General features: G+C 43.5%; 1 protein-coding gene across 1 annotated transcript in view; it reads left to right on the top strand.

Annotated features, from left to right (window-relative positions):
* Synpo2 (synaptopodin 2) overlaps positions 1-25,944 on the top strand; it is a 142,466-nt gene that overhangs the window by 80,283 nt on the left and 36,239 nt on the right. The window contains exons 2-3 of the mRNA XM_041668623.1: positions 19,939-20,090; positions 24,308-25,104. Coding sequence (XP_041524557.1) covers positions 19,939-20,090; positions 24,308-25,104 — 949 coding nt within the window. The remainder of the gene's footprint in view (positions 1-19,938; positions 20,091-24,307; positions 25,105-25,944) is intronic.

Raw genomic sequence — 25,944 nt, forward strand, 5'->3', positions numbered from 1 at the left:
CCCTTTGCTTTGAACACTCTTCCCCTTTCCGCTTATCTTGATGAAGTTTTATCTCTCTACCAAAATCAAGTTCAGACTCCAACTCCCAACAAGGTAATCTTTATTTTGCAATAGCTGTTATTTGTTTACTTTGATGGTAGCCTCACCACACATCCCTCTGAGGCCAGTTGCAGAGAACTGGAAAGGATCTTATGCATCTAAGTATTGACACGCAGCTGCCTAGGGTTGGAAAAGGAAATGAAAATCATGCTCATTCTGAATGGGAGAGCCATGGTTTTGTAAAATAAAAATAGTCAAACCACGAGGCTGATGGTGTGCTAGTGGGGTGTGTGTGTGTGTGTGTGTGTGTGTGCATTGTGTGAGTGACTGTGTGCGTGTGTGTTGGGGTCCTACTTTCAGGCTGAGAAGTCAATTAGTTTTAACTACAGTTGGGGGGGGGGCGTGTAGCAACACGAGGCAAGGGTAATTTCCCCAGCTGTGGAAGGTCTACCGAGGGGGCCTTGGCTTTGTAATCATAGCATAGCTGGGGCCTAACCCTCGGGCATGTTCTGAAGCAATCAGGCCACTGTCCTTGCAGTATTAAGACTAGCTGCAGCCTGAGGACAGAGAAGGCACGATAAACCAGAAGTCTGACTTCTGTCTTCATGGGGAAAGAGAAAGTGTGTGGCCAAGACTGAATACTTGCGCTCCTGGGCTGCAGGACCTTCCCTTAGTGCGATGCTAGAGTGAGGATCAGAGGTTGGTCCCTCACCTGCCCTGGCCCTGGGCCAGCCAGTTCCTTCTCTGGGGGCATCTTTCTCCCTGGCCAGTGCTTTTATGGGCACTGTTTGTCTCTGGGCTCATTTCTGATTTCTATTTCTGGCCAGTCCATTCAGAAAAGACACATTCTTTCCTTAGATACGTTAATACCTTCATTTGGGCTGCCCTAGGCTCAGCTCAGTCCATTTCTATGAGGTAACTCTGAGTATCACTCTTCTCATGTTACTTGGTATCCGAGGTGAACCGCAGAAGGCACAAGCCCTTCCCATCACTCACTGCCAAGGTCTTGGCCATGCCTGATCCCTGCCATGGTGTGCTTGCTCCAGGAGCTGAGCAGGAGAAGGCAGGCTTCCTGGATGAGGCAGTGTCAAGAACTCCCCCTCCCCCACTCCCTGTCTCCTGACGGGTGGGAGGAGCGGTCATGATATGGAGCTGTGGTAGGGCTCTTTAGATTTGGGTCACTTAGGATTTGCTTGCATGCCTGTTTGATAACCACACTTTCATGTAAGCGTGTCGTGTATTTGAGGGAACTCTCTCTAGTCTTCAAACTGATGCCCCTGTTTGCTGAACATCCCTAACTGACTTGGCGCTTTCGTTTAGTACTAGTATATGTTCCTAGCGGAGTACACAGACTGCTCTGCTGGCTTTTGGGCAAGGCATCTCTTTCCAAAGGCAAAGAGACCCTGTTATCTGCTGTGCTTAAGACTGTTCAGTGTGCAGTGATGAAAAGGTAACCAGGCAAGTGTTACCGAGCGTGGTGTTTGCTCCTTAGGAGCCAGAGAACTTTAAACAAGAGTCTGAGCACTCGGTTGCTGTGTCTTAGTTTGGATTCTCTTTTAAAAGCTCCTTGATTGATATTTCAAAGCCTGGTCCAAATTTTACTTCCTGTCGTGAAAGGAACTTTGGGGTGGGGTTGAGATCCTTGGGGCCTCTACTAGATTCTGCAGCCTTGCACAACCTTAACTCCTCCGAGTCTTCGTTCTCCCTGGAAAAGAGGGAGTTTGTGTGTTAATTTCTCATAACCTTACAGCTCCAGGGCCGTGAATGGTTATGCTGGTCTAATAAATGGACCAAAGCCTGAATTTCTAAACTTTATTTTCCTTCCTTCTTCTTTTTTTCTTTCCTTCACTTCCCTCCCCTTCTCTCCATTTCTTTGGAGGTGACAGCAAAGCCATTAAAGATTTAGGCACAGGCTCCTGCCTGGCCACTGACAAGCACCCCATAGATCTCAGAAACTCAGTCTTGCCTTCCCCAGCATGGGCTTAGCACTCTTTCCTCAAACTGTCCGGAGAGGTGGCAAACAGTCAGTAAAGCATTGTGCCTTTCATCAGGCCAGACCATGGCGAGGATCAGAGCAAAGTTCTGCTCTTCTGAGATACAGTTTGCCATGGAGCTGACACTTTAATGATTAAAATAAGCAGAACCCAAAGAAATGTTCTGCGTAATTGGTGCTGAGTTCATAGACTGCCACCGTCTCTGTCTGGGGACAGCTGGGACTGAGGACAAAGCAGATCAGGAGGAGGGGTAGATGCTTCGGGGAATGTAAGAAAGGTTCTGAGCGCCGGTGGAAAACAGAAGTGTTGCCTCCCTCACTGCTTCAGGGCTCTGTATCACTGCCCTTGCTGGCACCTTTTAAAGCCATCCAGGCAGAGATGCTAAATGCCACCATTTTGATGTTTTGGCCTAAGCAGTCATTTTCTTTTTCTTCTAATGAAATTGATAAAGGAGAAGTAAGAGAGTTTTGTGGAGATACCCTGGCAGAGAAAAGAGCTTCCGAGCCTGGGAAGCAAGATACCTAAGAAGCAAGCAGCAGAGTCAAGGGTATCTTATCCCTTGCCAGTCACTCCTGTTAGGACCAAGATGGATTTCTTAGACAATAAAGAAAAGATGTTAACTGGGGGTGGGGGACAATGTCCTAAGGAGGCACGCCGCCTGTGCCTGTGCTGGGCCAAAGGGATGTTCTCCTTTCTTTCAATGTCAAAGACCTTGGTAACAGATGAGAAGCTAGGGCAGGCTTCACACCAGTCTCTCCATTCTCCCAGTATGTCCAGCTGGAAAAGACTCCCTGATTGATGGCTGCCTGGGAAAGCAGGAAACCACTGAATGAAGATACAGATGCACACACACAAATACACACAGACACAGACACACACACATGCACACACAGAGACACACAGACACACACACAAATACACACAGATACACGCATACACATACACATGCACACACACAGCAATGGCTCTGGATTAGTGACATAGCATCATTCCGGATGTATGACCCTCTCTTCTCGGCAATGAGAGGTGCTGCAAAGAGCTGTGTGACAGCCTTTCTGCTGCCATCATCTTCATACCATGCCCATAAAGAGCCCATGACCTCATCACTATCTGTGTTGCCAGGGCTGGATCCCAGGAGATGGGGGGAGGGAGGTAGACAGGCGAGAGCGAGCAAAGAACAGTGAGTTCAAAGAGTTAAAACACCTATGTATCTCTTTAGAATTCAGTGATATCATTTGCAAAAAGGATTAGTCTTGTTACTCTCACTTCTTCCCTCCCCTCTGCCTTCCCCTTCTCTGCTTTACACACACACACACACACACACACACACACACACAAACACACGCACACACGCACACACACGCTACTGAGACATACATCTAGAAAAATCTCTAAGAAACTGATGGATTCTCCAAGACTCAAAACTGTTGTGTCTGGGGTTTAAAGGAGTGTGGTGGGGTTTTATCCCTTTTTCTTTTTCTATCAGCACACTTTTATTCCACCGCACAAAACATCTTTCTGATGTGTTTAGATTTTTAGGCTAAGCTGTAGTACCGTGGCTACCTATCCTTCTGCACGCAGTCCCTTTCCTCTTTCCTGTTAGCAGCCATCGGCCTGGACATATTGCACACCTGCAATGCCAGGACTGGGGAGGCAAAGAATTGCATCAAGTTCCGTGGCAGCCAGGGCAAACCCTGCCTTGAAAAATAAACAAAACGATTAACAACTATCTCTTCAGTTTAAGTTCTTGTCATTACATTTATATCTAAAACTCTCTTTCCTCATTAAAATATCCTCCTGATGTTTAAGAATGTATCAGGAGACCTCCTAGTCAATCCCCCTGTATAGAGTCGTTTTCTCCTATTCTTCAGCCTTTTCTACTTTGGATCCGTCATCCCCGTTGCCTGGTGCACAGCCATTTACTGGAACCTTCCTTCGCGGTCACTCTGGGCTTCCTCCTTTCTCTCTTGCGAGTCAGAGTGCCCATTTCTTACATCACACGCCCCATTTTTTTCTTACATTTCTTTCTCACGTTCATGGTACCATTTCACCACTCGCTTCACACGCAAGCCTCTTTACCCTCCGCCCTCATAATTCATTGATAACTTAACTAGGCAGCATTCTAGACTGAGGACGATTTGACTTAGAATGCTAAAGATGCCACACTCTCTCTCAGCTTCCAATATTACTGAGCAGTTGGAAGTTATTGTGATTCTTTGGGCCCTTATTTTTCCCTTAGAAACTTACATTCATGAATTTTCACAAACTGGTGCCTTGGTTTGGGTAAACTTTTATATTGCATGGGCCTTTTAATTCAGGAGCTGAATTCCTTGAATTATTTACTTGATGATTTGTCATTTGTTTTCTTAGTCTCTGTTTCTGTCACTTGGGCATTAAACTATTTGTAGGCATCCCCCCCACACACACACACACAAATAAATAAATACCAGAGATAACAAGTGTTGGTAAGTTTCTTCTGTTTTAGTTATTGGTCTTGTTTTCAGAATGTGTTGAGTTGTAGAAGAACCTGGAAAAGTTCTCTCAACATTCTCTTCCAGGTTTTTTGCTAAGCTATTCATTTCTTCTGAGATGGTTTCCATTGTCAGGAGTATTTCTTGAGCTTTTTAATATTTCACCCTCTTTCTATGTCTCACATTTGACATCGCTCTAGCGAGGGTAACAGTTTCTGGATGGCTTCCAAGAAGAGTTTCTCTTTATTTCCTAATTTACTGGTCTTTTTTTCCCACTTTATTTTTTGCTGTTTTTGTTTGTGTGTTTTGAAGGTGGGTCAGAGTGTTAAATGAAGAAACCACAAATGTCACGCCTTCAGCCAATTGGGAGCTGCACCCATCTTTGGTAGAACACAGATTATCCGAGGAATTTGTGTTCAATAACCCAAGCACGCAAGTGTCTTCTGGACACAGTGAAGATGTAAGACGTGAAGTCCAAGCAGTCCCTTGCCTGGCAGCAAGCCTGGGAATGCCTGGGGATTTCCTAAGAAAATCATATGACTGTGGATCCTCTGGATTTAAACCCTACAACTGCCTTAAGGAAAGACAGAGGAATGCGCTTGGGGAATAGAAATATCACTGCCTCGCAACCTCACATATCGGGGCACTTATCTGTCAAAAAGAAATGTCAGTGAAAAGAAGGAGCCATTTCTGTGTCTGACATAAGTGAACTTAGGGTGGTCCCTAGAGGGGCATGCTGCTTGTTTTTTCTTTACTTGTTATAACAGCCATAATCTTTTATGTTTGTGGTAGGGACATCTGTTAGCTACAGATACAAGAGACAGAGTGCTGGCTTATGTCTACAGCTTCCCCCTTGAGCTAGGAGAGCAGGGATTGCCTGTCCGAACCAGGGCGTTGCCACATGTAGACAGTCCCCTAACCACCATTGGTCTTTCAAGTTATATTTATTCTTTAATGTATGTCTATTTTTTTAGTGTGTGTGTGTGTGTGTGTGTACATTTCTGTGACCATCTTGAATCACCTTATAGTTTTCTAAGCTTCACTTAACTTCTGCCTCGTTGCTTTGTTATCTTTGTTGGGAAAGAACAGACTTCAGAAGGCAGTGAGTTCATAGCAGGTGATTGTAGTTAGCTCTTTGTGCCAGATGGAAAGACGTGGTCTTTACTGTCTTGAAATAGGTAGATATTTAACACCCCCAACACACACATGCATGGACGTACACAAATAAATAAATAAATAAATAAATAAATAAATACCAGAGATAACAAGTGCTGGCAAGGATGTCCAGAATGGGTACCTCTGTACCGTGCTGGTAGGAATGTAAGCTAGTCCGTTCCTTTAGGGAAATCTGTATGGAGATTCCCCTAAAAATTAAAAGCAGAGCTACCGATAATGATTGCTCAGTCTAATTCCTGGATGTATATCCAAAGGAAAGGAAATGAGATGCCAAAGACACAGCAATCGGCGCTTCCACGTCCCTTGCAATACTAAAATAGCCAAGACATGGAAACAGTGTGCGTGACCATTATCTAGTGAGGGGATGAAGAAACTGTGAGATACATGTGGGATATTCACTAAATAAATGAAATTCTGTCATTTGTGACAACATGGAAAGGACTGGAGAGCTTTGTGTTAAGTTACAAGCCCGGTACAGGAACATAAGCATCACATGATCTCACCTATAAGACGAATGTAAAAAGCTGGTCTTGTGAAGTTGAGAGGAGAATGGTTGTTACAGAGGCTGAAGACAGTAGGGGATTCCAGGGCAGACGTGGGAATGTTGGTGAGTTGGTGTTACCTATAGACAGATGAAAGCAAGAATTTCTAACCTGGTCTGTGTATACAGAAGGTGATTATAGATGAGAGTGAGGTACTGTGTATACTAAAGGTGATTATAGACAAGAGTGAGGTCTGTGTATTCAGATGGTGATTATAGATGACAGTGCGGCCTGTGTATTTCAGAAAGCTAGAAAAAAGGGGTTTAAATGTTTTCAGCATAAAGAAACCATAATGTTTAGGAAATATGCTTGACCTAATTAATATGTTAGAGACACAGTTACAATACTGCATGATACTCATTAAGTATGTATAATTGTGTGTGGTGGTGTACATGCATGCTCATGTGTCGTATACATGCATATATGAAGGTGCATTTGCTCACATGTAGAGATCAGTGCTCACCCATCTTCCCCAATCACTCTCTACTTTACTGTTTGGCACAGAATTTCTCCCTGAACCTGGAGCTGACTGATTTGACAAGGTTGTCTGATCAGTGTGCTCCACGCATCCTCTTGCCTCTGCCCCAGCTCAGTGCTGGAGTACAGGGGCTTGCCACCCCGCCAGCTTTTATGTGGGTCCTCAAGACTTAAGCCCAGGTCCTCATCTCCCCAGGCTCAATTTAGGTTTTACTGTAGCAGCTTGAAATAAATTTAACTTTACACTGTTTTTGAAAAGAGGCATAAGATAAATAGTTCTCCTATGGATAAATCTAAAGTATATGTAATATTTGAGTCAATTTGGTGTCAATTGTATGCACATGTCGTGGGACCTCTAATGCTCCCCTTCCAAATACCTCCCTTACCCTTAAGGTGAGCGGTTTGATAAAGATGCCTCAGTTAGGATTGAGTGCTCCCAAGTCGCCCATTCTCTGCACCTGGCCCAGTCGTAGGTTTCTGAATTAATTACCACCTTCTGCAAGTGTCTCTGTTGAGTGATTCACTGACCTACGGGTGTAGTGATACGTCATTGGCTGACTTTTCCATCATGCCACACTCAAAATAATATAATGGGAGCTTGCAAGTTGGTGGGTTGCACACGCCAGCTCCTCGGCTTTTCATGAATTATGAGCTATCAACTCCCGTTTGCACTTCTGGCCACAAGTATTCCGAGATAAGTTAAGAATGTAGGTTTGCTTTGTACTGTTTGTTCGTCTGGTCACCATTAATGTGCCCAGTTCTATCAGTCCTTCTGTTACAAGCACAGTGTGCCTTGTTCAGTTCATAAGCCGATGCCTGAGCAGCCATCTCTATTGTTCTTCTGTCTAATAGTCCGTAGTGGACAGAGCCAAACCCTGGAGATGCGCAGAATCGGGCTCACATCCATGTTGGGGGAGGAGAATTCTGCAAAGGCTCAGAGCAGTACCTTTTCGTGCCTTCCAGTCTTTAAAATTCTATATGACATTTTAATTTTATTGTCAATAAAAAATAACTCATTGATATGGCTTCCAATATCACTGATGGATTGAAATTTTCATGGTCTGCATTCAACTTTGACCTCCAAGCCTGTACCTTCCTCCATAAAGAAAGTTCAGCTCAACTAGTGTGACATTTCCTCTTTCTCGCCCACTTCATCCCTTCTTCCAGTTCCCTGCAGCTCTGCTCACTCTTGCCCTTTCTCTCTAGTTCAAAGGAATAGCCTTCATCCTGCGTGTGTTACTGAGGGGCTACACAAGATTACCAGGTTATTCGCACATTCATTCCCAGCCTTCTGGATGGAAAGCAGGTGTGCACATCCCTGCCAAACTGAAGAGAAAACCCTGTGTGTTTAACAATTCTGGTTTCTCTATTTCTGCCTATAAGCACGTGGACCCCCCCCCTTCCCCCGAGCCCTCTACACTTCAAGGAATTAGCAAAAATAGTATTTAACTCAACATTTGAAAAATAAAATGAATACCAAAATATTAGCAAAAATAGTATTTAACTCAACATTTGAAAAATAGAATGAATACCAAAATATGATGCACAAAATATTAAAACTGTAGAGAAAGTCAGAATCAGCCTTCCTGAGTCAGGTTAGGGCTGGGGCTAAAGGAAAACCCATCACGTGATCTTGGTCATTGAGAAAGTTGCACTTTAATTTTGGTTGCATTTTGTTGCACTAAAATCTTCTTCTCTTCACTCCTGAGTCTGGGGACTCCCAAAGCCCAAGGTTCAGATGTTGCATGGAATCCTGGCCCTGCCTCTGTGTTCTAAAGATGGCATATGCCAGTCAGCGGCTGTGACCTTCAGCAGCCTGTGCGAGGAAGCCAGAAATTCAAAGGGACTTTCTTTAAGGCAGAAGAGGATTTTTTCCTGGTTGATGAGGTAGATGACGGACAGGGCCTTCTGCTCACTTGTTGGTGGGACTCTGTAAAAGGGAAGTTAGAAAGGATACAGCAGAAGGACTCTGCTCCCATCTGTTTGGGAATCCCCAGGCCATGGGTAAGTCAGAAAGACTGCTCAGATTACCCCACCACCACCACCCCCCTGTCCCATTGCAAGAGGAGGCTGAGAGAGGTGGACCACAAAGAATGAGCTGGGAAAGAGCCGTGAAGGCTGCAGAGAATGAATCATCTACCAGGAAATACTTGGACGTGAGGTGTTCAGCTTGTCTCAGAATCTAATGGTGTGTCCTATGGGAGAGGCGACCTATGGCTTTGCAACCCACAGAAGATAGTCAGTAGCCAAGGGAGGAATAGAAACCAGGCCCAGGTATACCTTAGGCTGATCTTCCTTCCACCCTTAGCCCCTCTGCAGCCTGCAATGCCAGCTGTAGGTCAGAGGGTGGAGCTCAACAAGAAGCTGCCCACGGGGGAGCCCCCAGCAGCACCAGCAAGTGAGGAAGGCTGAGTTGGGGAGAATGTTGGAGATGATTGAGAAATGTCATGATGTCTTGTGTTAGAGTGAACTGGACCTTTAAATACCTGAAAATGAGGTGAATTTGGCTCTGAAGTGGCTAAAGAAAGGAGGACTGGCTCTGCCCAAGATCTTCCGACTGTGACAGAAGGTAGTGAGAGAAATAAATATTTAAATCACACCATTAGTGGTTCCCTGTGAAGTCCAAACTACATTACGAAACAGCCCGGCTTCTTTTCATTGGTCCTCTATGTTGGCCCAGGGTCTGGCCTTCTCTACACGGCCCAGGAAGCCTGGAGACTGCAGCTCATGATCTCAGAGGGCTATTGTGCCTATTGTGCTCACCAGGGGCTGCGGCACCGAGGCTGCCTCTGTCCCACATCTGTCAGGAGCCCTGCACATCTCTGAATCTGCGACAGTGCCGCATCTCCGGGGCGAGGATGGTGACAGCTTCCACAGCCCCATGCTCTAGCTATCCACAATCTTTCGTGTGTTCTTTGAGGCCCTGTCCACATGTTAATAATGCATTGTTTTAGCAATAGGAATCTTTTGTCTGCAGTGGGGCACATTTTGTGAATGAAAGCTTTGTTTGCAGGCTGGAGAGATGGCTCAGAAGTTAAGAAAACTTACTTCTTTATAAGAGGACCAGAGCTTGGATTCTCGTGCCCATATCCAGTGGCTCACAAGTTCTTAGAACTCCTGATCAAGGGACAAGATACTGCCTTCTGGTCTCTGTGGGTATCCCCATACACATGTATGCGCTCACATTCATGCGCACACATACTAAACATAATTTGTTTTGGTTTTGTTATGGTAAATTTGAATTGGGATGTGTTATTGTCCATTATGCTCCTGGCAGAAGTATAACCAAATGGTACGTGGGCTCTTTGTGTGCACGAGGGCTGCCCGTAGCAGCTTTGAAGGCGCCCGCTCTTGGCATGCATGATCTGCCTATGCTCAAAATCAAGGCTGTGGTTTTTCTAGTGGGAGGCAGAGGCTGAACAGCATGCCACCTTCCATTGGTTGCCAGTTCTCACCCACAGAGTCTTGGCTTAGGAACATCTTTGTTTTTAGAACAATAGGAGTCATATAGTTAAAGAGCCATGCCAAAACACCCTAAAGTAATGATTATATAGTCATCTTCTAGTTCTTCGGAAAGGAGAGTCAATTGAATAAAGTTAATATTATAGTTTATTAGAAAGAGTCACTTATTAAAAAACCACACACACACACACACACACACAGAGAGAGAGAGAGAGAGAGAGAGAGAGAGAGAGAGAGAGAGAGAGTTGGCTCCTGACATGTTTCCTTAGAGTGTTTTATGGAAACAACAGTTTATCGTATCAACAGTAGACCCACAGCACACATAAGAACTCTCATTAAAAACGCAGCTACACAAACTCTTGCTTCTGGGATATGGTTTCCATGGAATTGTGAAATAGCACTGCCCTTCTGCATATTGAGAGACTCTACCCCATGAGTGTGTGATGTCCATGAAGCCACTCTCCTGAAGACCATCACTACTTTGCATGCCTTGAGTATAGAACAGATTTAACCCCTCATATGTATACTAATTGCTTGTTAACAAGCTGCCTCCAGCACGCCGGTATGCAACCCTCCCTTTGACTATCCTGTGTAAGTTTTCCCTTGTCATAACATCTCTATCTGTGAGTTCCCCAACAAGCAACTGTTTCGAGCATCCTTCTAGATACTGCAGTATTGATCAAAGGTGTCCTTATGCTGTGAACAGGTAGTTTATCTGGCAAATGGGGTGATGAACTAATTGATCAAATGAAGAAATGCAAGCAACTGCTTGCTGTCCAACTTCATTTCCCTTAGAAATTCCTCACAGATTTGTGCCTGGGGTAGAGTAGCCAGCGGTTCTTGTGTGCCTTCGCAGGACTCTCCGTGACTGGCGGTGGCCCAGGATCCTTTAGACAAGATGATGACATTTCACACAGGCCTTCCTTGATCAGGATTAAACAGGAGAACTTGTAGTCGGTCACAGCAAGGAGCACAGCCGGGCTCACCCTTCATCGCCAGTGCAATCTCCTAAGCACAGAGGTCAGTTGGCAGGATCTTGGATCCTCTTCTTGAAGTGCCTGGTTTGGAAGTCTCCTTCGCTGCCCAGCCTTGCTCCCTTGGACCTGCCAAGACAAACAGGCATGCTAAACTCATTGGCAACTGCGGTGGTGCCTTTGACCCAATGCTGCTGTCTGTTTCTTTGTATGTGTTCATTTCCACAGATTGCAGCCAGATCTATACAGCGTGGATGCTTTTAGGTTTTATTGGCTGCCCTGTGACTTTTCTTCTCATTGAGCCAGACAAACTGTGATGGAAGTGGAGCCACTGCCAGGCCCAGCTGTAGTTTCTTAAGAAGTTGTGGTATGGCTGATGCCTTGGCAAGGAAAATTCACTTACTTCTGCTGTCTGGGGCTCAGTAGAACCATTTCCTTTCTGCGATCACGCGGGGGAGTTTCCTATCGATCTCATAATGCTTTAATAATAATGCCATACAGACCTAAAGAAGACAATGAAAAATAAATAGTAAGTAGGAGGTTTGAGAATGTCTCTTAGCCCAAGGACTGGGGACAGAAGATCAGACCCTGGATACAATTCAATTGTCCCATTTGTCATTCATTTGGGGCATATTTGTTGCAGACCTGTTATGTCCAAGATCTCCTTCAGACTGAAGAAGATGCAATGGTTTTTTGAGTGTCAAGGTCAGCTCTCATGGAACTTTCGCTAACTCTTCTTTAGAAAGCGAATGAGAAGATTTTCCAAAGCAAACTTGACCTTTTAGGGCCGTGAAGGCGTCCCCTTTTCTCCTCTTTACAAAAGACCCTGATCTAGAGGTAGCCAGAGCTACCTCTAGACTAAATCTATGGCTGGGTTTAGGCATGCTCTCTGAGCTCACATGCTAGGCAAGTGCTCCCGCCGTGCTCCCAGTCCCAGCACACAGTTCATGCGAGGCAAGTGCTCCCGCCATGCTCCCAGTCCCAACACATAGGTCATGCGAGGCAAGTGCTCTCGCCGTGCTCCCAGTCCCAGCACACAGTTCATGCGAGGCAAGTGCTCCCACCGTGCTCCCAGTCCCGGCACACAGTTCTTCAAGGCACTCATCCTTTGCTGGTTTCTGTAAGTCTCGCTTCCTCAAGTCATCCTGGGTCCTGCTTACTCTTGGATTGCCTTTGATGAGCACCCCACCCCCGGTCTAACCCAGTTACCTGAGAGGCCAAGTGTGTTAGAATCCTAGCTCTTTACACCTTTCGAAGCACGATCCACAGATGTCTGATAAGATCAGAGATGCTTTAGAGCGGAATGATATTGTCGATGCTAAGGCATGTATTTTTTTTTTTGTCTTTTCTAATCTTATTGGCATTCACCCTGTGATGGGGTAAAGGCAAGTGCAACTCAAACCACTGGCACTTTTGTCATTCAGAGCAACGGTAACCAGCTTTGCCAGGTGGTGTTCCCCTCCGCAGGGCCATGCGCTTGCCTGCTTGCATCTCATTCTGTGCACTGAGGGCATCTTTTTAGTATTCTGAATAACAGAATGGAAAGGGTAGGCCAAGCCTGTGGCTGAGAACTGAGAACATTTTTCTCAGGAAATTTGCATATTTCTTTGAATTAAAAGCTGAATTATCCATTTGGGGGGGGCATTATTTTTTTACAAATCATGGTTATCTATATTTGCATATTTTGTATGTATTTTCTAGAAAAAGAGGAAATGAAGTATGCCACTCAGGAAAAACAATTGAAAATATTTGCTCTTTCAAAGGAAAGATAAGATTCAGAGACAGTCTTGTAAGCTGTTGTGTGTTGGACTACTTTCCCGCCAGGAACTACTTATCCTCCATGACATCAGCGAGAGTCATTGTCTTGCTCTTATACAAGGAAATGAATTAGTATTTATATTATTGATAAAGCATGTAATGAATGAATACTTCCCAAATAGCCAGGATTCCAAAAATCACACATGAAAAGAATTCCCAGCCAAGATGTGAGCATGCTGTTGACCTTCTCTTCTTTTCTCTTTCTTTATTATGACCCAGAGGCTCACACTGGAGCCCAGGCTGGCCAGGTACTTACTGTGTGACCGAGCTCACCTGGAGCTTATGGAGGATCTCTCGTCTCGACCTCGCAAGTCCTGGGAGTCTAGATGTGAGCCCCTGTGTCCAGATGGGCCAGCGGCTTTTAATTCAGCAGGATATAAATAAAGAAAGCTCACTGCGGCAGGATCAGATTCCACACTGCGGCTTCAGAAACTGTGATTTATTGAGTTTAATTTGGCATCAAAGAATAGTACCAAAAAATTATCTTATCGTTTCCCTGAGACCCAAGGGGAGGGATTTAGTGGTGACATCCTGTTTAGGACTGAGAACTCAAAGGTCCTTTGTGTATATATTATAGTTTCCTGTTTGGTATTTTTATGGGATTCCTGAATGTACAAATAAGTGGGTCTTTGTGTCTATATCTGGGTTTTGTGCCTTTTCTTGGGCTCCATTCCTTCTGCTTGTTTGTTTTGTCCTATTCCAATGTGTTATTTTATTTTATTATTTTATTTTCAACCCTAAGAAGTCTATTTTCTAATGAGAGACAGAAAGGAAGTGGATCTTTATGGGAGAGCAGGTGGAGAGGAAATAGGAGGAGGGTGTGAGAACTGAAATCAGGATATACTATGTAAAAAAAAATCAATTTTCAAAAAGAGAAAAAAATTAGGAATTCAGCATATGAATCTGGAGAACATGTGATGTTCAGTCCACAGAAGTACTTCTCTCTAAACATGAGCTGTGTGTGTCTGCATGGCATCTAGGCAAAAGAGTAATCATGGAAAAATATAATCCTCATCCCCAAATGGCATTGCTGAAGCTTACCTTGTTTTTAATATTAATTCCATAATCATGTTAATTGCCAATAAAAAAACCACAGAACAATAAAATTCAGTGTGCAAATAAGTTTTTAAAAGTATCCCATTTACAGCAATATGCCTGCCTGAGGCTTGATTTTCTTTGTATGCTTCAACCAACACAAACAGCATATAACAGATGCATGCAGAAGCATGTAAAACCATCAACCTGTCTTCTACTAAGCTCAGAGATGGAAGAAATTTACAGAAATGAAAAGTAATGCCACTATTCCTCCTAAGTAATCTCTGTTTTAGAAAACCTGCCTTACTGGTGTGCATAAAATGAATGTTACTGTTATTTTTAAACAAATGAATAAAATTTAAATTTCTCATTTTTATTTCTAACATTACAAATGCCACTGGCTACAACCTATGGACCAGAGTATCTGTGAAGTTCTCTATCATCTTCAGGAGACCTGATGGCTCCTAAGAAAATTAGATATGGATGTATGGCCACGCTTCCCATTGAAGAGCTCAGTCTTCCTGATACAATGAAATCCCCCTCGTCCCTGCTCTGGCCTTGGCACTGTGCTTTGTCCCCGCCTTCTCAGTGTGCCCAGGGACTGGGGACTGACATAATCTCAGCTTTGTGATGAGGTTACTGCTCCTCTTTTTATCCCAGTTCTCTACTTCAGAAAATGTTCCGAGCGTCCCTTCTCAACCCCCTGAGTTGAGACTTCCATTTCTGCAGTGGTTCCCTTCTTATGCGTGTGCCTGCTTCTGCTCCGATCACTCCTTCAGGTCGCCCAGCTTCTCTGCTAGCTCTCGGAATGATTGAAAGAGCATAAGTTTCTGTACCTCATGCTAAAAACGAGTTAAACATTTTCAATGACGTGGAATCACGATTGATTTTACTTGAGTATTGCAAAGACATTCAATCCTGTTGACCGAGACAGCTTAGGGTTCTGTGCCTTTTTGAGTGAGAGTTTTGGCCATTAAGATTGCATGTACTTTTAGATTTTGACCTTTATTCTGTATCAGCTATGCATAGTAATATAAAGATGTGTGTTTGCCTACCACTTCCAACTTTCTGTAAAATAAACAAGAGTTATTAGAATTGTATAAAATTAAGAAGACCAAGAAAAGGACTGAGACCCTTTTACTAATTTGCAAAAGTTTCAGTGAAATCTTTTTCCTGTATTTTGACCACACAAAAAACATTTGGGAAAACACACACAGCATCCACACATGTGAACCATCATACACACATATATACCATATATACATACACATGTATCTATATACATGAACAATCTCACACACATACATGTACCACACACGTATGCACTTCCATCCACATATGCAAGCAATCATGCACATATACACGTGTTCATACACATGAACAATCATCTACATATACATGATATACACGTACATGTGAGTAAAAGACATTGGGGGTTTGCCTACAGGTTTTTCAGAAAACCATTTTTTAATTTTTAAAATTTGTTTATGTTTTTGATAATTTTATATAGGAGTATTGTATTTATATCATTTCCCTCCCTCCAACTCCTACCTCCACCCAAATTCATGGGCACTCTTTCTTTATTACTAACACACACACACACACACACACACACACACACACGGTCCATTTCAGGTTCCCCATATAAATATATATGTATTTAGGGCTGACAACTTGGGGCTCATCCCTGGGGACAACTGATTCTCCCTCTCCACAGTCATGGATTGCCTGTAGCTCTTCACCCACCCATGGGGCCATGTGAGATACCCATCCCCATTGGCACGTTAGCAACAACATACAGCTCAGATAATTGATTTCTTCTTAACAAGTCACAGAGACTGGGGCAGCATGCAGAGGGCCTGTGCAGGTCTGAGCCAGCTGGGTCCCAAGGCCCCATCCTAACCCAGCTGTCTCCAGTTGCTAACTGCCCACCAAGGAGAAATTCATTTTTGCCCCTGCAGTCTCACTGAATATGCAAATCACACTGAAGGGCAGCAGTGATGGCCAACGCACAAAAACTCAGTGGTATTTTGGGGCATTTTCCATTTCGTAATATTTTGTTTAGCTCTTTTTTAAAACTTATAGGTCTTAGCCGGGCGATGGTGGCACACGCCTTTAATCCCAGCACTCGGGAGGCAGAGGTAGGCGGATCTCTGGGAGTTCGAGACCAGCCTGGTCTACAGAGCTAGTTCCAGGACAGGCTCCAAAGCCACAGAGAAACCCTGTCTCGAAAAACCAAAAAAAAAAAAAAAAAAACCCAAAAAAAAAACCAAAAAACAAAACAAAACTTATAGGTCTTTTGCTTATATATTATAGTTTCCAATTTTGCCTTTATGGCCTTTCTGTGTGTGCAAATGTGTGTCCCTGCACTCTGTTTCTTGTGCTTTTTCTTTGACGCTTCCTCTCCCCTGTTGGTTTATCTGTTTTGTCCTATTGTTTGTTTTATTTTATTAGATGCCTGTTTGTTTTCTAATGAGAGAAATGGGTGTGGAGTTAGGTAGGTGGGGGGTAGGGTGATATGAGAAGACTTGGTGGGGAAGGAAAAACTTGTAATCAGAATATATTATACAGGAAAATCTATTTTCAATAAAAAAGAATAAAAACACCGAGTATGAAGAATTATTTAGTAATAGGTTGTGTGTCCAGTTGACAAATACGAATTGAGGTTTGGAAAACCCAAATAGTGAGGTTCTGCTTCTGCTTCCTCATTATCAACTTCAGCTAAATAGGCATTTTATTAAGTTAATTTTTATTTAGTCATGCTCCCCCACCTATCCCCCACTGTATGGGTAGAATTGACTCCACCAAGCATGTTAGGCAAGTCCTCTACCACTGAGCTACATATCCGGGGCACACAAACATTTCCCCCCTTAATATGTAGTTTTAAATGAGCTCTTTAAAATGCACCTTTTCCATATATTGTATAAATATTTATATAAAAAGAATATGCTTATATAATTTCATAATTTAATGCAGTGAAAGCCTATTCAGCACAGGCTCTGGTCTGTCTGAACGAGCTAAGGGGTTTGCATTCTCAAGGGAAAACGAGAGGCAAAGAATACCATTCCATGTTTGTAGCTGCGGGTTTTCTAACAGCGTGGCAGTGGCTTCGTCACGCTGCATAGCTGCTGCATTGCTGCGTGGTCTCTGCCTGGGGAATCAGGATGCAGATTCTCAAACACGCAGCCCCCTGGATTAAGCCCCTCTATCTTGTCACAGTTATTGTTCTAGGAAGATGTCCAACATTGCTACCCGGAATGTGTTTGACTTTTATGGCGACTTGTTTTTGAGGGTAAGGACCATCAGTCAACCTTCCCAAAGGAAAAGTTTCTTATTCAATAAATATCACGTAGAATTCTTGACAGGTCTGGAACGGTGGAGTTTAGGAAGGGCCTCCAGAAGCAACCTCTGGATGTGGAGGAACTGGCTGCCCAAGGGATCAGCAACACTTGGCTTAATAAGAAAAATACTGGGACACTTCTGGTATTTCGGCTGGATCCTTGGTTAGTATGGAGCCGTGGAACTGAGGAGCCAGAGACCTATCATCCAGCAGATCGAAACTAGCCAAACAGGGGCCTCCCAAGTGGACGGCTCTTTTCTTAACTCAGGTCCAAATGCAAGTTTCAGCCCAGTGTGGAGGCAGGAAGATCAGGAGTTCAAGGCCAGCCTGGGCTACAAGAGACCCTGTTTCATAAAAAATAAGCACATATATAAATAAAAAGTTTCTTACCGGTGTACCTGCTGTGCTGGTGCTTTCTGGTGCTTGGGAAAATGACTTTTTCTCAGGGGCAGGGCCAACACCTTTGCTGGGCTTCTACTCCTTCAGTTGATTTTACACCATTTCATTTATTTATTTTTATCATGCATTCTAGGCATTTTCTCAAGTACCTTCTCCATATTATTTGATTGAGTTTCTTCTATGCTATTCAGGATGCATGTTGCTTCTTACACTGAAGGTTTTACTTGGTTGGTTTTTCACTCTGTTCTAGTCTGCTCTTTGGTATCCTTTTCATCTCATATACCATATTTTGATCATATTCTTTTTTTTCCCCCAACTCTTGCCAGATCCAACTCCATGTTTTCTTTCTCATAAAAAAGAAAAACATAAAGGAAAGAAAGCAACACCAAAATTAAAACAAACAAAAAGAGGTCAAATCAAAACCATCTTAAAGAGAAAATTAAAGATTAGTCTTTCAGAAGATCATGATGGCTAGGAAACTATGACCATTCTTAACCGTTCGTTTGTGTTTGAGAAGTGTCTCATTCCCAGGAATCCTTCTGCCTCAGACTCCAGAGTGCTGGGATTAGAGGTGCGCAGTGCCAGGCCCGGGCTTTCCATGGTTCTTGAGGGCTTAACAGTACATGGAGGCCAGAGAAGCAGAGTCACGCAGTTGGTTGGGAATGTAGCAAGTGCGCACTGAAGGAATGCTGATGACTCCATGCGTGGTGCACTGGCTTGCTCAGACACCGTTGAAAGCTCCACTTGACAGGCGTAAGCCAGTGATGGACTGCATATTTCCCAAGCCACACAGGCTGGGATGACAGACAGCTCTGTTGTGTTGGGGACTCATTTCTCTCCCAAGAATCAACTTGTCATCTTGTTCTGCAAGCCCATAAAGCTGCTCAAAACTCTGACTTTTTATTGTTGGTAAAGGGCACCTCTAGCTAAGACTGGGTCGTGAAGGGTACAGAATACAGAATCCATCCCAACACTCTATGGCATGGACGCAGGCCTAGAGACTCAGTTGACAGTGCCTTTTGTTGGAACATAACAAAAGTGCAGGCCATGGGACAGGCTGACAAGAATTAGAACTATCTAGACCAAAGAGCAGAGCCATCACCAAACCAAAGCACAGCAGGCCCAGAGGGAGGCCACACACCCTTACTCTTGTCCCCACGCTCTTTGAACTCATGCAAGTGCTGTCTGTTGACCAGCTCCAACCACCATGACCCAGCCTTTGGGTCTCCAGAGACCTCTGCACAAGGGAACTGGGGAATGAGCCTGGAAGGGTAGCCTGAGGGTAAGAAGCATGTCAGTGGGTCCTAGATGCTATCCTCCAGCATCTGCTCACTATCGAGCTAACGAGACTCCTCTGCTATTATACTTATAGTCTAGAGCCCCTTCTAGGTCTGTATTGGTGGTGGAATGTGGTGTAGGCCTTATATAGCATGGCTGCTATTTCTATTTTTTATTATTTCTAATTTTCATCATTTTAATTATCATCATTTTTGTCTTTTTGCTAAACTTTGTCCTTAATTCTATGTCCTGACTAGTTTTTTTGTTTGTCTGTTTGTTTAGTGGTGGGCTTTTTGCTTTGAGACAGGGTCTGTCTAAGTAGCCCTACCTAGCTGACCTGGAAAAATCTATGTAGAACCAAATTTCTGAAGGGCATTGGCCGCCATGCCTGGCTGAATAGTTCCTCTTAATCAAGGGTTCCTTACTCTTTAATATCCTAGTCATGTGATCTCCTTGGGTACTGGGGTGGTTTTCAGCATATTTCATCTGTCTTAATTGCCATCTCCAACATTTGCTTCCTGAAATTGGAGCTCCAAGCTCCTGTGGTCACTCTCTGCCTTGAAATAAATACCCAGCATCTTTTCTGGTTCTTCCTCATTCTTTATTTTTTTCATGGTTTCTTCATGATGGTTTGACTTGCTTGTTTCCTATTTCCTTACAATATTATGCATTAAATGGTGTGGTTACGGTAGTCATAAATTGTGTGTGTGTGTGTGTGTGTGTGTGTGTGTGTGTGTGTGTGTGTGTGTGTGTTTGGGAGAGGTGAGATGTGTTTAAGACAGACTTACAGGTTAGCAGGTGAAGTAAAAGTCAGGGTTGGATTCATAACTTGCAGGCCATAATTTTCTTCTCTCTTGGAGAAGATGGCCTAGTTTCTACCTGTTATATGATTCCAACTATTACCTAATTTTTTATTTTTTTCTCTCTGCTCAGATTCGAAGTCAGAGCAAAGCGTCAGACTCTGGCCTGTGTGAGGGGGATGAAGTGGTGTCCATCAATGGCAACCCTTGTGCAGACCTTACCTACCCTGAAGTCATCAAACTTATGGAGAGCATAACGGACTCTCTCCACTTGCTTATCAAAAGGTAAAGCAAATTTGTTGCTTGAAGCTGTGTGGGAATGATTATAGGGTCTAAAAACATATGTACTGTCAGTTATGAGGGAGTTCATGGTTCTACATAGAAAGTCGGGGCAGGCCAGGCGATGGTGGCACTTGCCTTTAATCCCAGCACTTGGGAGGCAGAGGCAAGCAGATGGCGGATCTCTGTGAGTTTGAGGCCGGAATTGTCTACAGAGTGAGTTCCAGGACAGGCTCCAAAGCTACAGAGAAAACCTGTCTTGAAAAGCCAAAAAAAAAAAAGAGAGAGAGAGAGAGAGAGAGAGAGAAAGAAAGGAAGGAAGGAAGACAGGAAGGAAGACAGGAAGAAAGAAAAATGTAGTAATATGAGCAGCGGGGCTGCATCCCCGGCACCCGGCCGCCCCCACGGCTAGCTTTACCCAAAATAATTACACGGAAACTGTATTCTTTTAATCACTGCTTGGCCCATTTCTATCTAGCCTGTTCTAGGCTAATTCTCACATATTAATTTAGCCCATTTCTAATCATCTGTGTTGCGCCCCTAGGTGTGCTTACCGGGAAGATTCTAGCCTATGTCCATCCTGGGTAGGGTCTTCATAGCGTGCGTCTGCCCAGGAGCCGGAGCATGGCGTCTCTCTGAGGCGTCTGCCCCCGAGAGGAGAGCTGTCGAGTCTGAGCTCACTTCCTCTTCCTCCCAGCATTCTGTTCTGTTTACTCCTCCCACCTATCTTCTAACCAATAAAATGGGCCAAGGCAGTTCCTTTATTAGCCAATGACCTTCCTCCGTCAGAAAAGAAAGCCAGGACAGTTAAACAGATCAAACAGATCACCACAGTGTTTGAAAATGAGTAATTCCACTTAATGGGGCTTTCTGGCTAGTTGAGAATTAACTGCAAATACTTATTGCAAATACTTATGTCAAGTCAAGGAGTTTGAAAATCTTAGGTATTTTAGACCACCTTTTTAGAAAGACTGGTGTATTAACCATAACAACAACACCATTTCCAAGGTGAAGAGTTTCTATAAGGTCAGGATTATAATTCTTAGATTTGAAGATGAATTGGAAATAATTGTGCATTGAACTGTTGACCAATATAATATTATTATACAAAGATGCTGCCTTGCGGTGCGAGACAAAAAACTTAAAGGCAAGTTTTCACTGCTCAGGACTCCCAATACGACCATATTTGGGAATGGCAAAGCAGGCTAGATGAAGATTCAGAGCTATCAAAGTATTATTTACAGTGTAGAAGAAACCCCCCCCCAACCACCCTGTGTTATCTAAGTCCATGTGTGCGCCATGTACATATGAGTGCATGTGTGTTGCATATATAAACATTCACTCATCAAGTTCTTAAGATCCCACTTACTTACAATATTGCCTTTTGCTTTTAAAAGTAACCAGTGAAAAATCAAACAAACAACCAAGAGTAACTATTTAAAAACCAACCAACAAAACAAAAACAACAGCAAAAAAAAAAAAAGAAACAAAACAAACAATGTATCAGGAATATTGCCAAGGGAGAATTGTTTCTGTATTAGGCACCATTCTGATGAAGTCTGCTAAAGGTCTGAAGACTTCCAAGCTCCCCGGAGCAAAGAATCCACATACAAATAGGGAATCAACCTTTTCTGCTTTATTCCCCTTCGGTGTTTACTGTCCTTACTGACTTAATGAGGCCAGTTTCTCTGGAACACATTAGTCTGGGACATGTTCTGCTGGTTCCCATTTCCATTGCGATGCTATCGCATGAAAAAATATTTGGTTCAACGCTCAAACCTAGGCACCTACCTCGTTTTAGAGATAAATGGATTTGTTCTCCGCTGCTCCGAATGGCTAGCTCATGTTTTTTTGTTTTTCTCTTAAGTATCTTGAATTTCTATGATGCAGTTAATTGGGCTGGAGAGTTGGAACAATGCTTAGTAACATTTGTTGTCCTTACACAGGACATGGATTAATTCTTAGTACCCACATGGTGGCTCAAAACTGTAGCTCCAGTCCCAGGGGATTAGAGGCCCTCTTCTGACCTTCAAGGGCACTGGGCATAAATGTGGTACACATATATACATGCAGGCAAAAAACACTCACAGGCACATAAAATAGTCAAATAAATCAGTCAGCATTTTAAAGATTCAAATGAAATTTTCATTTTATGAGACCCAAAGCAACAGCACTGTGGACATCTGGACATGTTCCTGAAGCTAAACAGTCCTCAGTCATATCACTGACAGTCAGAGGACCCAAGTGTGACCTTATTAACCTGAAATTTCTGGCTAACACTATTTAAAAACAAAACAAAAACCAGCCTTTTAATACTGAATTTTTATTACCTTAGATGTTATTAAAATCATAAAAAATCAAAAGCAAATGAGTCTCTAATTGTACAAATGGTGAGATTGAGTACCTGTGTGTATGTATCTCCCTCGTATAGCTTTATGATTTTTATTCATGTGTATACATTTACTTTAGCTCCCAAGAAATAGTAGCACTGGGCTGTTTGTCTGAATCCCAATCTCTAAGGCTGGAATGAGTTGAAATTGCTTTCTTCTCAGATGCATAATTGATGAAGTGACTTCAGCTGCCTTCATCCCAAATTCTGCTAGATTAAACCTCTCCGACTTCTGGCACTCCCAAACTCAGTTGCATAGAGCTATTCATCATTTCCTGTATGAGAATGAACTACCTGGATCTGCTAGCTCATGCTTATATTCTCATCTCTCAGGAGGCTGAGACAGGAGGATAGTCATGACTTGAAGCCTAGGCTATGAAGTGAATTCCAGGCCTGTATGGTCTACAGTGTAAAGACCCTGTCGCAAAAAGTGAAAAGAAGACTATCCTAATCTGCTAACAAAATGTTTCAAAAAGTATAATTTTTGTTGGCTTCTGTTTTGTCCTGTTTGTTGTTGGTTTTGGTTTTTCAAGACAGGGTTTTTTTTTCTGTGTAGTCCTGGCTATCCTGAAAAGTGCTCTGTAAGCCAGGTTGGCCTCAAACTCAGAAATCCACCTGACTCTGCCGGCCAAGGGCTGGGATTAAAGGCATGCTGCCACCACCTGGCTTACTTTTATGTTATTTTGTTTTGTTTTTATAATTTTTAAATAGTATACCATTATAAAGTCTTTCAGATGGCTTGTATAGAGAAAGCCACATTTGGTTTGACTTTTGTTGGGTTCTTCTAAATGTAGTCAACATCACAGTTAGACGAAAACATTTTGTCCATTGGTCTGAAATTCCATATCCACATAATTCTAAAGTAACTTCCTTTGAGGAGAAGAGAAGTAGGAGCTCCCCCTTGTGTGACTGATCCCTGCAGCAGTCAGGATGCACTCCCAGGAAGCAAGAAGGGGAAGAGGGCTACTGCCGCCTGAAAACGTTACAAGTAAGAAGTGAGGGAGACTTCTATAGCTGTCCCGAGAACGACATTTCTATTACAAATGGGTTGAGAGCTTGGAGACTTAGCAAGAAATAAATGCAAATATGCAAAACTGCCTACAAGTGGCTGGGTTTTCATCAGAGGAGACTGTGGAATAGCTCTGCTCTCCTTAGGAGCTAAGGAAGCAGTCTGGGGGCAGGGATTCTGTAAGGAAAATGCTGCAAGTGACAACTGCAAAGAGAAGGGACAACATTTCAGATTATAAGTACCACATGACTTAGCAATTTATTGCAGCATGGACAGGATTACTCTTTGCATAGCAGTTTTGGCTGGGGCCTACTATGCTCACCAGAGCTAAGAAATGGACTTCGATTTCATCCTGTTAAGCGTATACCATGTCTAAAATGTATTCATAGTTTAAGGTTGAGCTGATGTTCTGGATGTGTCTGTGTGACTTGGTGATATCTAGGTCAAAACTTACTCCATGGGACACTGAAGTTCCTGGTCATCTACAGCAAACATAGTTTGTTGAGAAAACCCAAACAATTTCAAATGAGGGGCACACACATAGCTCTACCCTGTGCTTTTACAAATAAAGGCTGAATTAAAGATGGGTTTAGGTTTCAAGTTTTTTTGCAAGCATTTTTATTGTGCTTGAAAGACAATTTTATCTTGATTATCTTTAGTTAACCATGTAGAGGAGCCGTCAAATTCTATTTTCTAATACGCTGGAGTTATGGGGGAATTTTTGTTGAACCATGCATGAGACATCATTGGTGTTGGGAAATTCTTTGACAGGTGGAACACAAGCTGATATAACTATTTGGAATTTATTTATTTTTTTGTATGCAGACCATGCAGTGGTACAAGTGAGACTTTGGACTCTGAAACAGAAAACACAAACCATCAGCATCTTACACATGAGGGACCCATGGAAAGTACCACCTTGCAGATTCTTCCAGCCACAAACACCCAGTGCAAAGACTTCTTTCTCGCTTCAGTCCCAAGTAAAGTTCCCCTAACCGAGGACCAAGGAAATGATTGGGGTTATGCAGAATGTACAACGGGAGAAAAAATTCCCCAGATGCTTGGCTCCCAAGAAGAACACTTGGTAGAGGAGGTCATCTTAAGGGAAAAGGCAGAAGAAGGCCAACCGGGCCGTGTGGTTGAGCTCCAACTGTCCCTCTCAAAGGAAAGACATCAGTATGCTAGTGGCCCTATAGTGACTCTCCAGGGAAATGAGAATTCCAAGTCTTCTGACCCAGACTGGAGCTCACAACAGGAGAGGACCGTCCACATCAATTCGGTCGCTGATCCTGAGGAGGAAGCAGACTCTTCTCTCCTGCCCAGCACAACAAGCCAGACCTCCAGCGGCCAGCAGCTGAGCCTGATCCAAGGGAGAGAAGCAGGAGGCCCAGGGCTGCCCCAGGTGGAAGTGATTCTGGACTGCTCTGACAGGCAGAAGGCGGAGGAGTGCAGGCTGCAGGCAGGAAAGGGGTGTGTGGCTTCTGGGGTGGAAGGAGGGCGGTCAGAAGCACCTCCTTCTCTGGTCTCCTTTGCCGTCTCACCAGAAGGCACCGAGCAGGGGGAAGATCAACGCCCGGGAAAGGATCACAGCAGACCACACAAACACAGGGCGCGACATGCTCGTAAGTCCTGCCGTGGGTGGGGGCCGCTGTCTGGGGAGCTGGGCTTTTAAAATATTTTGCTAGTTGAACTGCATGAATTTTTTTAAAAAAGATTTTTTTCTTAGACCTTTTTACCATCTTTAATGCTTCAATTAATGCATAAAATATCAAATCTGAATAGTGTGGAAAATGCCAGTTTCGGAATTGGAAGCGGTAAATTTGAAATTCATATTAGATCGAAATGTTTTTCATAAACATTTATTTTTATTCCCAAAGATGCAGGAACTGTTAAAGAAATACACAACATGCCTCTTTTATCTGCTGAAGAGTGTTATGACATTTCATGTTTAAAATATTCTTAAGGGTATTGGAAGTTAAGTGGACTCAGTTTAAATGACAAAAACAGTTCTGTCTTCTTCTGAAGTACCTTTAACGCAGGTTCCACTCTGATATTAAAAGCAGAGCTTCATTTTGGGGGAAAAAAAAAAAGAAGTATTCTGCGGCTTGATGATGCTTGCAGAAGTGTTTGATGGACAGGGGCATGTGTGATGCCCAGCGGTTAGGTTACATGATCCTTGCTGTGGAGTAAGCTTCACTAGGTGGCGGTGCGCGTCACCTTCCAGGCTCGGTCTCCAGAACCATGGGCAGACAGACAGCTCAGGGTTCCCCCCACAGAAAATGTGGCTTAATGCAAGGCCTCTGCCGGATTTTGTTTTATCTGGGTTACTAGGGTCACAAATAGAACGAGGTCAAGAATGGCAACTAAGTGCTCCTATTTTTTTTTCTTTTGGACATATAGTTCTTTCCCCTAAGTTTTACCGACTTTGGGTTTTCTTTGAGGGTACAAGGCTGACGGTACCC

The sequence above is a fragment of the Microtus oregoni genome, unplaced genomic scaffold, assembly GCF_018167655.1.
Source record: "Microtus oregoni isolate MIOR12 unplaced genomic scaffold, Mior012 000000F_ref0000247, whole genome shotgun sequence".
NCBI classification, from domain to species: Eukaryota; Metazoa; Chordata; class Mammalia; order Rodentia; family Cricetidae; genus Microtus; species Microtus oregoni.